Consider the following 15,948-nt stretch of genomic DNA (forward strand, 5'->3'; position numbering starts at 1 on the left):
TAGACGAGGAGACTGGCATCTTATAAGAGATTATTGCCATCTCTAAGCTCACAGTACAGTGGTATATTGTCCTGACTAGAAAAAAGGTTTCAAAGCTAACAAGTAACATTGATATAGGAAGACAAAGATATAAGATAGCTGTGAATAATTTCAGGTCAGAAATCAGAAGACCATTCCTAATAATTTGGATCCTGGAACAGTCTTCCATAACAATGGCTGATGCAGAAAAATAAAAATCCAAATAAAATTGAGAGTCTTTTAACATCCATCAGTAGAAGGATATGAATTTAAACACTTTTTATATGAGTTGGAAACCTGCTGTTTGCAGTCCCAGTGTGTGAGACAACACTACATGACTTGGAAAGCCCCTTCACTCCAATGTTCATACATAGGACAAAGGAAACTCTGAAGTCCCTAGTTAATGCAGCTTTTTAAAACTAAGCAAGAGGGTTTTTTCTTTCTTCTGATGTTAGAACACTTAAAATTATATCTTATTTTCTGTTGGTCTTATTTTTACAGCAAATCTTAAGTGTTCAGCTTCTTTCTGTTCGTTGTATGATACTCCCAGCATGCAGTTTTCTAAAACAGGAAGTTCTGTAGTTGCCTTTTTTTTTGTATTGTAGAAAGAAAAATACAAGTATGTGATAACAAGAGGTAACATAGAGCCTGAGAAACCTGTGAGATCTTTCAGATATTCATTTGCTCCACTCAAGGAACTGTTTTTCACTTGAAATCTATAATACACAGATTATCCCATTACATTATTGTGTTTATGGTATTGAAATACTCTGGGCCTATTACTGCAGTTCATGGAAGTTAATGGAATACATAGAACAGCACAATGCAAATTAAATGTGCTTGAAAGGACAATATTTATGCAGCTGATCATGATTTTCAATGCAACGTGCAAATGCAATATCCTAGATGTTACAGTGAAATTCATTGTCATTCACAAGACCAGAAGCTCTAATACATCATAAACAACAATGAAGTGCCTGGCTGTTGTGCGCTTGTATGAACACACTAGAAGTTTGTAACTCAAGAAAGCCACTTATAACAATTTGAAATACTAAGAGCTAGAAATCTCAATAAATAAAACAAAGTCACACCTTTTTTTAAATATTAGACTGTACTGGCTCAAGAGTTTAAAGTAAAAGTTGTGATGAGTAATTTCTCATAATTTCAAATCAACTCTGATCCTAAAGGAAAAAGATTGACTCACTGGAAGTCATGTCTCTGAGATTGTTTATTGTTTCTCAAAAAACTGACTGAATTATAAGTTGGTTGTCTGACGAACCTAGTGGCCTTCTATGATGGAGTGACTACATCAGTGGACAGGGGAAGAGTTATGAATGTCATCTATCTGGACTTCTTCAAGGCCTTTGACATAGTCCCCCATGACATCCTTTTCTCTAAATTGGAGAGATATAGATTTGAAGGACGGACTATTTGGTGTTAAGGAATCGGTTGGATGGTCACATCGAGAAGGCAGTGGTCAACATCTCAATGTCTGGATGAAGACCAGTGACAAGTCGTGTCCCTCAGGGTTCCATACTGGGACCAGTAATGTTTAATATCTTCAGTGACATAAACAGTGGGATCAAGTGCATCCTCAGTAAGTTTGCATACAATATCAAGCTGAATAGTGTGGGTGACATGCCTGACAAATGAGAAGTCATCCAGAAGGACCTGGACACCATTCAGAAAGACCTGGACAAACACAAGAAGTAGACTCGTGTGAACCTCAAGTTCAACAAGGCTGAGTGCAAGGTCCTGCACATGGGTCAGGGTGACCACTAGGATCAATACAGGCTGGGGGATGAAGGGATTGAGAATTGCCCTGCAGAGAAGGACCTGAAGGTACTGGTGGATGAAAAGCAGGACTTCAGATTGTGAAGTGTGATCACAGCTCAGAATGTCAACCATATCCTGGGCTGTATCAAAAGAAGAGTGGCCAGCAGGTTGAGGGAGGTGATTCTCTCCTTCTACTCCCTTTTCATGAGACCCTGCCTGGAGTACAGTGTCCAGTCCTGGAGTCCTCAGCACAAGAAAGACATGGATCTGTTGGAGCAGTTCCAGAGGAGGGCCAAAAAAATGGTCAGAGGGTTGCTATGAGGAAAGGCTGAGAGTGTTGGGGTTGTTCAGTCTAGAGAAGAGAAGGCTCTGTGGAGATGTTGCAGCCTTTCAGAACTTAAGGGGAGGCTATAAGAAGATGGGATGATAGATGTCCCATTCCTGGAAACATTCGGGTCAGGTTGCATGGGACTCTGAGCAACCTGATCTTATTGAAGATGTCCCTGCTCACTGCAGAGTGTTTGGACTAAATTACTTTTGAAGGTCCTTTTCATCTAAACTATTATATGATTCTATGATTCTATGAAATAATATTGTCACTGTTGCTGTTAACTTAGAAGCAGTCAGACCAAGTTCAGAAAAGAAAATAAATAAACAAATAAATAAAAGCAATTAAGCAAGCTCCCCGAAGTATTCAGCTGCCTCAGATGCTTGGGAAATGTCCCTTCCTTAAATACACACAAAGCAGGTCATGACCATTAGATGGCAAAGTGATCTGACAATACATTGTGTAAGTTAAAACTGTGATTGAATTTAATAAATTCACAAAAAATATTTCTTCAGTTCTAAAATATGAAAATTTCCCAGTCAGGAAGAATTCCGGTTGTGGAGTTTTTTTCCTCAAGATAGATGATGTTTTTATTCTATTATTCTGACATTCTACAGCTACTTGTACCACTGCAATGGGGATCTAAAAGAACTGTTGTTCTGATTAGACAGTGTTTTACGCTCCACTTTTTGGGACATAAGAGTATAAAGCTTTTTTTTCTTTTTCCATTATAAGGCAGTTAAACAGAAAACATTAGTGACTGACCTTTATATTAATGAGGCTAAATAAAAACACAGATGGCTTCTATTAAGTGAAGGAACTGAAAGTAATGATGTGCTATCTTAAGCCACTGTCCTGCAAAATCAGGGACCAGGATAAACAGAAATCTGATTATTCTAGCTGAGTAAGAAAGCTCAAATAAAGATATCCTCTCTCTGTCTGAATCCTTGTCTACACTAAAAAATTGAGTAATTTTAAAGAATGGTTGTCAAGAATAAGTTCCCTTGAATTAATACTTGAATTTTTCTACAGTGATTCAACACCATTTTTGGAAATGCTCTTGAGACATAACTTTTTAGAAAGAAATGAGAGTAATAGATTGATTCTAAGGACCAAGAGATGCAAAATGAAATTTCAGCTGTAGGCCTTTCAGTGGCCCAAAGAATGACAAAACAAGAGCAAGAAAGAATTATCATGTGTCTTGTCTTGGATGCCTTTACTTAGCTATTCACATTTGCATTCAAAATGAACCAAAGCAACCTGAAAATAATGTAGACTGATATGTTATTTCATTTCTACATGAGATTTGCACAAAAAACGCCAAATTCTTTGTATACATTTATGAAGGTTTCACAGGTTCAGATAGATCCATTTAGAAATGATCACTGTTAATCAACATTTAACAATAAAAAGTAAAAAGTAAAATTAATATAGTGCAAGAATAAATATGTTTTGTTTTTGCATATAAATCCTCATGTATAAAAAATGGTTGAAATTTTACTTTACATTCAAATTTCATCTTGTTATTACTATTTAGTTACAATAGTATAAAAGAAAAAGATTACTTCTTCCCTCAACCCAGAGTTTTGACATTTAAAATAGTTGATCCTTATACCATATATACAGCTTCATTCAACCACATCTTGCTTAACTGTGTAATTTATAAAATCATAAAATTGAAAACCTAAATTATCCTCTTAATGAGAAACTTTATAACAAATTTTCAGTAGTTTTAGCACATACTTGATGTGTTTGTGTTGGTTTTGTGTGTAGCTCTGGGTTTGTCATTAAGGTTGTTCTGTTAGATCTCACCTTTTAGAGTGCTGAAAAGTGCTCTGAAAAAAACCCCCTATTTAAATATAACAGAATGTATTGTAAGAGAATTACATTGCCTTCAAAATGCCTGAAACCCCAGCCTGTTGTGACACTGCTGAAACTCTGGACTTTTGTATCAGTGGGTAGAGTCAACCATTTCAATACCAAGGAGACAAAGAAATTATTAAACTGAAAAGTTATAATAATCAGAAAATATTAGTCTACTCTTTAGGACTGTTCTACATAATTCCTTTTTTTCAGGACTTAGTCCAAACTAGTTTTAAAATGCTTCAGGTGACAGGACTCTTTCCATTTGCACACGCTAATAGATCTTCACTGGAACAATTTTTCCTGATACTCTAATTGATCTTTTTTTTCAACTTCATCCAATTAGCTGTTTTTATACACCCTAAAGACATAGTAAATAATTTCTTTCCCTGCTTCTCCAGATATAATTCAAATAATAATAAATGGTTGCTGTTTCAATTTAGTAACATTTACTTACTTTTTAAGTCTTGCCTTATATTCATACATTCAATATCATCTTTCTTGTCTTTATCAACAAACCAGAGCCTTCATCAAGATATAAAATGCAAAAGTGGCACCTGAGGAACATTTCAGTGATGGTAGGGACCACACAGGTTGGTAACATCAAAGCCTGCTGGTACTAAATAAATAGCTCTCTTGCACTTGTCATTGGGATGGAGAAAGCCTCTTATGCAGGCCACAGTTAGGCTGAGTCTGCTGCTTGTGCCCAGTGAAACAGATGCAACAAACTGCATCTCCCTTGAGTATTCAGCTGCTTGAGACACCAATAATTTCCAAATGAGTCTTTGCTTTGGATCATTTTATTGATGTTCTTTAAAGAGAGTCTAGCTGAAAATTTTCTTCTGATCTCTCTTTTGTTCATAGTTTAATTTCATAAGTTGCCACTACCCAAGTTAGATCTAGATGGTTTAGGTGATAATTTCTGTAGGCAATTCCTCTCTATGCTGGCCTCTTATACACTTCTGAAAGGCATGACTCTCTGATGAGTTGACAGTGCTGTACACATTTGGAAAATGGATAGCAAAATATCAAGCCTTATCCATGCCTACATGATAAAGCACTGGTCAGGCAGTCATCTGGAATGAGAACTGCATTCTGTTACTGGTGATCAAGGAGGCAGCAGTGCTGTTTTGCAGTTGTCATATGAATCATATTCTCATTTTGGCCAATATTCCTAGAAACCTTCTGTTTCTAGGAATGGAAGAAGGAAGGAAGGAAGGAAGGATGGAAGAAAGGGAGGGAGGGAAGGATAATTTATGCTGCTATAGCCATTTACTGGCATTGATCTCTGTGTAGAAATCCACCCTACATCACTAGAAAAGAAATGAGAATAAAACATAGTCTAGGAAATTGTTTTTCCTTTGAGAGTTTTTTAGACAGAATAAACTTCAAATTGTGCTATGGACATCTTTTCAGCCATAGTACATAACCCTTTGAAAGAAGAAGGATATGAAATCTAAAGCAAAAAACTTTTGGCAGAGGAGTGGAAGAAAGTGACAAAAGCTCACAAAACCATGGTAAATGAAAAGTACAAATTTAACTCATTTTTTGGAGACAAGTATGTGCGCATATGTTAAAACTTCATCCATTGTCTTTGCATGAACAATAGACAGATATATCTGACTATAAGGTTATTGTCTACAGAAATTCTGTTTTCTGTTGCTGTTTGAACCTTCTAAATATGCTTACTCTCTGGAGGACAGTATCTTTGGCTTAAAAGAAAATTGAACTATCCTGTGTAATTCTATAACTATTTTCCTTGCATTAGGGAAACATAGAGGAACATTCAAGTTGACCTGCTATATTTTATGATGTTACTAGACTAATTAGGGAAGTTGAATTTGGGGCCTGTTAATTTTAGCAGATATTCTAAAGAATATTGTTCCACCTAATATAACAATTTAGCTGAAACAATAGTGACATAATTAACAAAATTACATAATAATTACAGTGCATTAAAGAAAGCTATATTAAGGTATGACTCATCATTCAATACATAAGAAGGCACAGAACTACGTCAAATCCAGCAGTGCAGTGCAGTACAGTGTAGATACAGCCAAAAATGAAATTTAAAATGAGCAATCTTTTGTTAATAAGTGGTGGGAAGAGGAGGATTAATGGAAAGTATGATTATGAATTTGGTTTTACTCTAATGAATTAAATTTAAAAAATGACAAGGAATAATTGTGCAATTACAATTAAGATTTATCTCTTTTTAGAAAAATATTTAATGCATTTTACTATTTGAACCTCACACTTCCTCTGGCAATACTTGTAATAATTTGCTTTATTGAAAAGGGACAACTATTCCACTCCTTAGCTGGAGAAATAATTGGTGAAGTGGAAAAGCAATGATAGAATTTTTCTGAGATAATTACATTTTTTTTATTGGAATACTTTATCTATGATCATTTTGAAAGAAAAGCTGCACTGTGTTACAATCAAGCATAAAACACATAACTTCCCATGAAGCATTTTGAATTATTTTCTATAATAGAATTTGATTGAAAACAATTCTTTTAAAAAATGCAGAGGCTGAATATATGCATCTTGTACAAAACTTTATTGAATATCTCTTCCCTGAATAAGTCTTACTTGTTATGCAAAAGATACATATACCTTCAATCATTTTTGTAATCTGTTAATACTTTCCTTGATAATAAACATAGTCCCAGTTAAAGATATTGTTCAGCAGCACAATTGCTCATCATTAGCAAAGTTAATATACTAAGATTTTTCTATTAAAAAGTGTGATGGTTTGTACTCACCAGGTGTAAAATTATACCTAGCAGAAAATCCAATAGATTCCAGCTCACCATCAGCAAAGAATTTAATCCATAGGAATCTGCCACTGGATTTTATCATAGGTGGATTTTGCTGTCCGCAGAAACGTCCAATTATTGGGGAAAAGCCAAAAGGTCCATCTCGTACTTCAATATGGTCAAATTTACACTCCCAAGAAGGCTCTATGGAATATTTGTCATCAAAGTGTAGTTCAATGCATTGTCTAGGGGCAGCTAGAGATGAAAAGAGAATTATGTTATTATTTTCTAAACCAAAAGTTTTAAAACATAACAAAATTAAACTAAAACAAATATGTCAAATTTGTATGCATCTTAACATTTTTGAAACATTGACATTTGTTTGAAAATTGATACATCTGTATCTTTATAGATTTTACCACCATCAGCTTACTTTTCTATTATTCTGCTCTAAAAAGAACTGTTGCTCATTACAACAGTTCTTAGCAAAACTAAGAGATATCTCTGATGTAAAGCAAAATGTAATTTAGAACAATGGGTTCAAATGCAAAATCTTTCAAGGAAATTTATGCATCTGGAAAACTAGTATTTTCTTATATTGGGGGTTGGAATGTTAATCAGAATACTTTTTTACCTAATGTTCACAAAAATGAAGAAAAACTGAACAGAACTGTCCTGTAGTAAGAAGGATAAATTCTGTTCCTATATGTATCGCAGTTAATGACGGGCTTGAGTGTAATTGCTTCAGAATTATTTATCCTTTCATTTGAAGTACAAGAACAAGTGTAGTGAATTCTCACTTATGAAACTAGATAAGGATGAAGCAAAATTAATGTCTAACCAAAGAAAAAGCAATATTCTACTGAAAACCTTGAAGAAACTTCATAATTAGACAAAAAATCATTGTGATTCATAGATAATAAGGCTAGTGGCTGTCAAAATTATCTCTAAAACAAATATTTCCAGGCATCTCCGCTATAAAGCAAAAGCAGTATTTTCTTAAAAGGACGAAAAACAGTAATGGCTTTATCTACAAATTTTAACAGTTGTAGCATCCCTGGGGTTCGCTGTTCCTATGCTTAATCCTGTCCATAGCATAAAATACATGCCTTTGGTGTATAGATCGTGGTGCAATATAGCCTTTTGCTGACAAAGCCTTCTGCTAAGACGGGGGTTGGTTGTGTCAGTGTGTGCTGTACCTCTCATGAGATGGTGTCCTACACTTTACACATATTAAAGGATGTTGAAATTGTCATGAGCTTTGCTTGAGTTACCATTCTTTTCACAGTAAAACATGCAAGATCAAACTCAAAGCTGAGTGCATAAGCTTAATATGACTAACTCCAGCAGTCAGTATCCTGTTCTTTCTTTCCTCAGGCATAATAGGAAAATCATCAGTGTGACCAGAACCTAAATATTACATGTATTTTGAAATGTTTTAAATTGAAGCTTTTAGGATGAGCTCATTACTCACTTAAGAAGAGAGACTATTTTAAATGAACTAAATAAAAAGACAGGTAAATTTTATAATCTTTACATAAAAGCACACAGATGGATCCCATTTTAATCTATTTCATGTTAATAAATACAGACATATTTTATGAGAAACATTGAAGAAGTAAGTTAATGACAGGTTATTTGAGAAGAAAAAATATTTCAGTAGCTTTACATTCAATGTTAATATAATATGGTGATTCATGTTTATTGAAAAATTTGTTTTAGCATAGGAAAGAAACCTTGCCTACAGTTCTCAATTTGAAGCAATTCACATTTAGGAAAGTACTTGCTACTGCCTTATTGTTATTTATACCAAATTTGTGATCCTTGTGCCCATATGAATTCAATAGCAAAATCAAAAACTAAAACTTTACATATAATTGCACCAAATACACAGTCCATCAAAATGATAGTACTTTTAAATTGAAAAATTGAAATCAGATAATAAAGGTTGTAAAGAAGATCTTATTAATGTTACCCTTGGTGAGGTCTGGAAACAAAAGTAGTTCTTTTAGATTATAGGAAAGAGCGAGTAACTGTAAGACATCATTGGTTACTTTTATTCATGTGTTTCTACCCTTGAACTCACATATTTATAATAAATATTGATTTACACTTAATTGAGCCATACTAAGGTAGAAGAGAGCAATCAAAACCTTTCAATCTGAGATTGTATTTTGTATGCTTTTATTCCATTTAAAGAGATATGTTGAACTGCTCATCATTCACCTGGGGACTGAAGAGTCGGGTATCAGAAACTTCACTCTGGCAATGATTTAGGTCATCTTAAGAATGCCCATTAGATCTTGAAAGTCTTATATATTCACTATTTAAATATTGTGCTATTAACCTACCTAAAGCTTCAATGTTACGTTTTAATGTTGCAAACTAGATACGAAGATGAAGTCTGGTAGTACTGTTAGTGTCAAGCAGCATCATACCACAGTTTATGGCTGCTCTGCACTCCACGGCAACAGAGAGATACCTGCTTCAAAAATGTCCTATGCCATTCTTGTGTATAAGCCATTAACATAACATATTTGTCCTTTATAAACTTCCTGTGTTAGGACTTCACTACTCCATTTCATACTAAGAGGAGACTTAAAAGTGCTGGCCCATAGTTAAACCTTTAACAGGTCTTCTCTGAATCCAACACTTGTGCAACCTATTATAAAACTGAGCATGAGGCTCCCTCTGAGTTATAGCTAAACATTTGATTTGATTTTGAAAAGGAGCTTTAAAGTAATTTATAGCCTCAGTATAATACAAAAGAGTCTCTGTGGGTAAAAGCAAATAGGTCTGCAGAGTTACACATGAGATCTATTGACTCAGTGAAAGGACGGTCTGAGAAAAGACTGCCCAATTTCCACAGCCTCCATATGGCACTCTGAATCTCACATTGCAAATTAGTTTTAGGATCAGAATATTGCTATAGTTTACTCTTCTCTGCTTTTACTTATTTTTTCAACAAATTCAAGAGAAGGCTTTTCCCAGTGAAGCTCAGTTTTTACTAGAGGATCAGAGAACCACATCAGCTCAAGGAGTGCTCAATGAAGAGTTTCTACTTTCCCCCAAAAGAGTGTAGAGACTCCTCCACTTTAAGAATGGAGTATTGACTATGCATTAGCACTGTTTTGACATTGCTAAATAAAAGCAAGGCTAGTTAATTAGTTTGGGGGCTGACACCTGATTGTTCACACTCCTTAAATGTTAAAATAACCTTCTCGCATCGTTTTGGCCATGCCAATCAGAACTGCCAAAATTTTTCTTAGGCATGATGACTGGTGGCTCACATCAGTCAGGGACCTATCACAGAAAGCAGTTTGTGTCTGTACTCTTGACTGGAAAGTGAAAGGAGTTAATCTGTACCTGTGTGATTGTACCTATCAGCCTTAAGGCCAGTGAACATTTCCTGACCCATTTTAGTTATTAGTATCGATACTGCCTGTGTTGCAGCGTACTGTGTAAGCTAATACAAACAGGATGAGGTCCTTTCTCCTAACTCTCCCAAGGGACGCAACACTTTGTTTCTGTAATTGTGAGGACTGTAGTGATCACAAAAGGGAGAAGGTGGTGCTATACACTCATCCATGCACCTTTTCATTGTGTGCATTTAAATGCACCTATGACATTTGGAGTTAAAGGTTAAATGTTTTGTTAGCAATAATCTACCTGAGAATTAGAATTATTCAGATCTTCCTGGAAATTACTATAAAGGCTGAAAACACACAATCCAAACTCCCAGTTTTAACTTCTTTTTAGCAAAAAAAGTATTGTTTTGGACTTATACTCTGGCTTTAGCAAAGGGCTTCTCTGCCAAATGCTAGCTAAAACAAGCACGTGTTGTATAAATACACATTGTGTCACAGCTTTTGCAACAAAGTATGCACAAATGTGGTCAAAGTAAAATTTACAGAAATACAGTGAGAACAAGTCCAGAATAATGACTAATAATAATATATGTATAGCTACAGAAAAAGAAAACAAACAAAAACCCCAGACTACGTAGTTCTTCCAGCCTGGATTGGAATCTGGTCATTTAATCAGTAAAAGAAGGATGGATTGGTCATTTCTGGTATCCTTATTCACAGGTAAAGACCATGCACAACTTCAGAAATTTTTCTGTGGCCACATTTCAGAAAAAGTTGTCATCAATTCCAAATGAAATATATTGAAGTTGTCTCATAATATGAGCTTTCTTCAAATCTTAAAAACCTTCCATATTTAGCCTCCTATTATCTTTCTTCAAAAATGTTTCATATTATGGAAAGAGTACTTAATGCTTGTGTGTCTTGTCATATTTTTCATCTAATTATCATACACAAGTACTGTCTGGAGGTTTTGCATTCAATGAAAAAGTAAAAGGCATTGGGTTCTAACTGGCTGTAGAAGAACAGTTGCAGCAACAAACTCCACAATTAAGGTTTTAGTTCTGATCAACATCTAAGTCTGTGTAACTGACAGCTGAAGTTAAGCAAAAAATCTGTTTCAATTTACTAGGCTGCATGGAAATGAAACATTGAACTTGAAACCCCATCTATCTGAGCTGCTAAAGTACTAATAATTTTCAGTAATCCCTGGTTTTTCTTGTTGTCCAGTTATTATTGATAAAAAAGCCATCTATGTCCTCCTTTTAAAAGAGGATTCTTTCTGTGTTTTGATGAAAGCTTTTTAAACAGAAAAATCACTGTGAAATACAAAAGGACTTTGAGCAGAGATTTTTCATACAGTGATAGGTGACCATTTTCTAACAGCTGTGAAATATCTAGGATTAATGTGCTCAATGGTCTTTAGTGAAAACATGGAAGACCTTCAAGAGGGCTAACTCCAAAAGTCCACAGACATATAAAGTGGAAGATTTTTTTCATATATCCATTAAGTATTTCTAGTCCATACCTATATTTCTAAATAAGCATTTAATTATTAATAACTGAATAATGTATGAAATCTTATAAGGATTTTACTTACAGAATTTCCAGATTATTTCTTAAGTTATATTAGGTAAAGCATGAGTGTCCCACTCCCCAGACATTTTTAACACAAACAAAAGTCTTTTCTTCTACAAAGCCTCCTGTACAAACTTCCCTTTGGAGCACACATGCCAAATTTTCTGCAGTCTGGCAAAGGCTAATGCTGTCATTGCTGCGGTTGTTCCAAGCAGCTGTGAATTTTGCCAGGTTAGAATCTTGAATATGCAAAACAAGGGTGAAATTAGGCCCAATGGGTAATTTAATCTGTACACTCAGCTATTTCCTACATTTTCTATATGACCAATAAGACTGAAAAAAAAAAATGAAAAAAGAAAAAAGGAAAAAGGAAAAAGGAAAAAGGGAAAAGGAAAAAGGAAAAAGGAAAAAGGAAAGAGGAAAAAAAAAAAAGAAAAAATTTGTCAATGCATTTTGAAAAGCAAATGAGATTCACCAGAAGCTCCTCTATAGCATAATAATTTTTGTACTGAGTCCATGACTTCTGGATGACCTAAAAGGATATCTTTAAGAAAGGAATCCAATATGGACTTTAAAATTCCTAGTTGTTCCAATAGTTAATTATCCTTACTTCTAAAATAGAAGAAAAGAAAAAAAAAAGAAAAAGAAAATTCTAGCTGTTTGATCTGCTTATGCCTTTGACTGCTAGGATAGAAGCCTCTGCAGTCGAAATCCTCTTCTCTTAGAAACTTTCATTCTATCATGCAATTTTTGCCAGCTCCTTTACTTCATCAAAGTAATTTTGAAATTATAAAAGGTTTGCATACATTTAAGATGAACTACAGTGTTGGGGAAAAGTATCATGAGACGAAATTCAATTTTGTTACCACACACTTCCTGCTGGAGTCCTCACTGAAGTCCAGTAAAGTCAGTAGGAACTGTGTTTGAGGTAACCCATTAGAATTTGTCCCAGATTTTATTTGATAGCTAAAAATGAAGGAACAAAAGCAAGCAGGCAGGAAGGATCCTGTTGATTCATATACATATTCAAACTCATGTGTTACAGCTGTCAGTATGGTATATACAGTCCTGGTATGCTGATCTCTCTAAGACATACAAGGGGACATAGCAATGTGGGAATGCTATTACAGATTGTATTGACAGTCCTCTTAGTTTGGTACTTGGTATTTGGCCGCTGCCAGAAGCTATTTGAAGTTATTAGAATCTCAATAATATATGGAGATGTTTCTGTCTTACTTTAAAATTGAGTACCTGAACATGTCCTGGATTTACAAAGATTATCCACTCTGCAGGTTATTGTCTGACCTCAAAGATATTGCTATTAGTAAAATAATTAATCTTTTTTTTTTTTTTGCAATTCTTTAACTCCAATATCTTATGTCAATGAGTTCTGCAGAATATAAAAGGTGGGGAAAACTTGTCACTTGCTAGCCACCTTTATAATTTTCTGTCATTTCTATATGTTGTAAAAAGAATAAATATGGACAAATAATTGGCTGTAATTACAAAGTAATTTTGTTGTTCAGTGTTTCATCTTTTGCCTTTTTTGAAAACTGCCACTATTTAAAACATCACTGCTCAGACATGTTACTCCATCTCTGTTTATTTTTGTGGCCTTTTTCAGACATACTATTCCTGATCTTTTTAGAAGATAGAAATAGACACTGGGAGCTGAGAGCTGAAAATGGTTTTTTTTGAGTCCTCATCAAATTATATACTGATAGAGCTGCTATCATCATGCGTTCTAAAATACCCAGTTGCAATCCAAACTGTTGATTATGTCTGGACAGGAAGCAAAAAATATCAGTGTGTAAAATTATCTGCAACTGGCTTTTACCAGATTGATTTTTCCCATAAAATATAAAAATATCTCCGTTGAGTTTAGATTACTCTCTTTACTATACATTGCTCCAAACTTGTCAATGTGGAATTTTACATGCATCATAGAAGCTGTTTGATTACATCTTCCCATTTTTCCATCTTTCCTTTCTAGGTCATTCTTAGACATTTCCAAATTGAGTTATTCTAAATCAGGTTATTTCAACAGCATATTTTGCCACTTTCAATTTATTAACTGTATTTTTATAAGTATTTAATTACTATAATAAAGACAAAGGTCTTTTGTAATAAAGGGCTTTCAGGCACCTGTTGACTAAGAGGAGCAACACCTTATGGTCTGAGATACCGGGCTAGGATTTACCAAAATGGTATATTTTTTTTTCCATACCCTTTCTCTTTAATGATAAAACATGTCTCTGTGTTTCAGATTGTTGAAGATAAAATAGAATTACTTCTTTTCAACCACATAGGAATGTTAGAAAGCTAATTTGATCAATATACACAAAAAGACATGAAACTAGCAACATAAGCATAACAAAAAATATAACACTAAGTAGTATATATAAAACCTATACATTTATCTTTTTAAATTTAATTTTTATTTGAAGTAAATAATTGAACTATGAAAGAACTTAAATGTTTACCATACATCTACTTAAATTCTGCACTCAAGTGAGAAGACTGGACAAGCATAAATTTTCTATAAATGGCTTGACTCCATGTTTTATAATCACCTCTTTACTTCTGGCTTCAGTCAGATAAACTAGCACGAAAGTGGAATTCAGAGATCTCAGTAATTTTTCTGTGATTTTTTTTTGCCTAAACAATACGTACAACATTTATTATCCACCATGTCCCTGGAAGGTTTTGATTATATATATTTCTTTTACTAAGTCAGCACTAGATTTGGAAAGACAGATTGGTTTCTAAAAGGGTCTAGTGGGGGGTTATAAAGCAGCTAATTCAATTTGAATGAGCTATACACCTTTAGAAATCTTGGTCAGTACTACCTGCATCTTTAGGAAAACAAACATTTCTGTAACGCCTGGCTCCATCCTTTGTACTTGATAATTTTGTCTAACCAAGCATGGATAGAACAAGCGTCAGTGTTGTATCCTGCATACATTCACAACTCATGAATGAATCTTCTTGATTTCAGTGACTTACCATTATGTACCTGATTCATCTTTCCTGCTGCTAAGCTCTGACAGTATCTGGTCTCTATTGCTTTCAACATATTCACTTTTACAACAATCCCTTCAACATCTGTTGTGCTAAGGCTGATGAAAAGAAACCGTGTCAACTTGCTTATAACAGACCTCTAGCCTTTCTTACATCACCTCCATGACTGCAACTGTCTGTTCTTTAAAAAACTGTGTTTTGCAGCTGTTTGGTGTTAATATTTATTCTTGTCTGGTTTTGTTTTAGTTTATTTTAAATTTATTTTAGTTTCTCATAAATACTTGAATGGAAAATAATTTTACATTCAATATATGAATACTTTCTGTATGACTTTCTTTACTGTACTTTTCCTAGCTATGCTTGTCATCCCTGATTCAGTTACAATAAGTTTAAAATATCTATATGAAAGTCAAAAGCATGTTCACATCCTCTGTTCACTTTTTTTACTAATTTTAAAAATATTCCTTCTTCTTCTCTAATATTACAGCATTTTAGATTCTATTCATTCTTTGAATATCCTGAAATAAATTATACTGTGTTTATTACTAAGTGACTTGTGCATACTTACCACCTGAACTAATTTATGAGTGATGTCAGGAAATAAAACAAGTATTTTCCAGTATTTCCTGATATACTCTATAAAAAAAAAATTTAACAAAAAAAAGTACAGATGTAGAGCTTTTCTAAATCTTGTGTCATGAAGATATTTATCATGATCATAGAGACTTTACCTACTTCTTATATATAATAAAATAAAACACTTTTTTATATATATACAGTTGATGATAGAATATAAAGATTCTGCAGCTGGTCACCTTCTATAATGTAGACACACTCTCTGTCAGGAGGATACTTGTTGGGGTAATTGGGAGAAGTGAAGATGCCTCCTTCTGCATATTTTGTCCAAGTTCCACACTGCACTGGTTTCTGTCCTTCGGAAGGAGTTTGCTTTTCTGTAAAATTATCACAATAAGCATTATGTAATTAGCGCATGAACTATTAAGCTTTTATGACACTTAGGAACTTTCTTACAATATAAAACAGACACTTCTATCAGTGGCCTCAGCTTTCCTCTGTTGAGAGTAAGAGTATGATCATTGACCTGAGAGAAAACAAGGCTGTTCTTCAGGGGTACAAACATATAATTCTTATTCAAAACATTTTTTCAAAGAAGAAAAGAGGCTTGGATATCTAGAGGAAGATGTATTTATATTGCTTTTTAAATAATAATCTTGTA

At 34.1% G+C, this 15,948-nt stretch overlaps 1 protein-coding gene across 1 annotated transcript in view; it reads right to left on the bottom strand.

Moving 5' to 3' along the window:
• Positions 1-15,948, bottom strand: part of NETO1 (neuropilin (NRP) and tolloid (TLL)-like 1) — a 63,405-nt gene that overhangs the window by 46,023 nt on the left and 1,434 nt on the right. The window contains exons 2-3 of the mRNA XM_010192476.1: positions 15,527-15,664; positions 6,754-7,002 (exon numbers count right to left, since the gene is read on the bottom strand). Coding sequence (XP_010190778.1) covers positions 6,754-7,002; positions 15,527-15,664 — 387 coding nt within the window. The remainder of the gene's footprint in view (positions 1-6,753; positions 7,003-15,526; positions 15,665-15,948) is intronic.

Source organism: Mesitornis unicolor, unplaced genomic scaffold, assembly GCF_000695765.1.
Source record: "Mesitornis unicolor isolate BGI_N332 unplaced genomic scaffold, ASM69576v1 scaffold25959, whole genome shotgun sequence".
NCBI classification, from domain to species: domain Eukaryota; kingdom Metazoa; phylum Chordata; class Aves; order Mesitornithiformes; family Mesitornithidae; genus Mesitornis; species Mesitornis unicolor.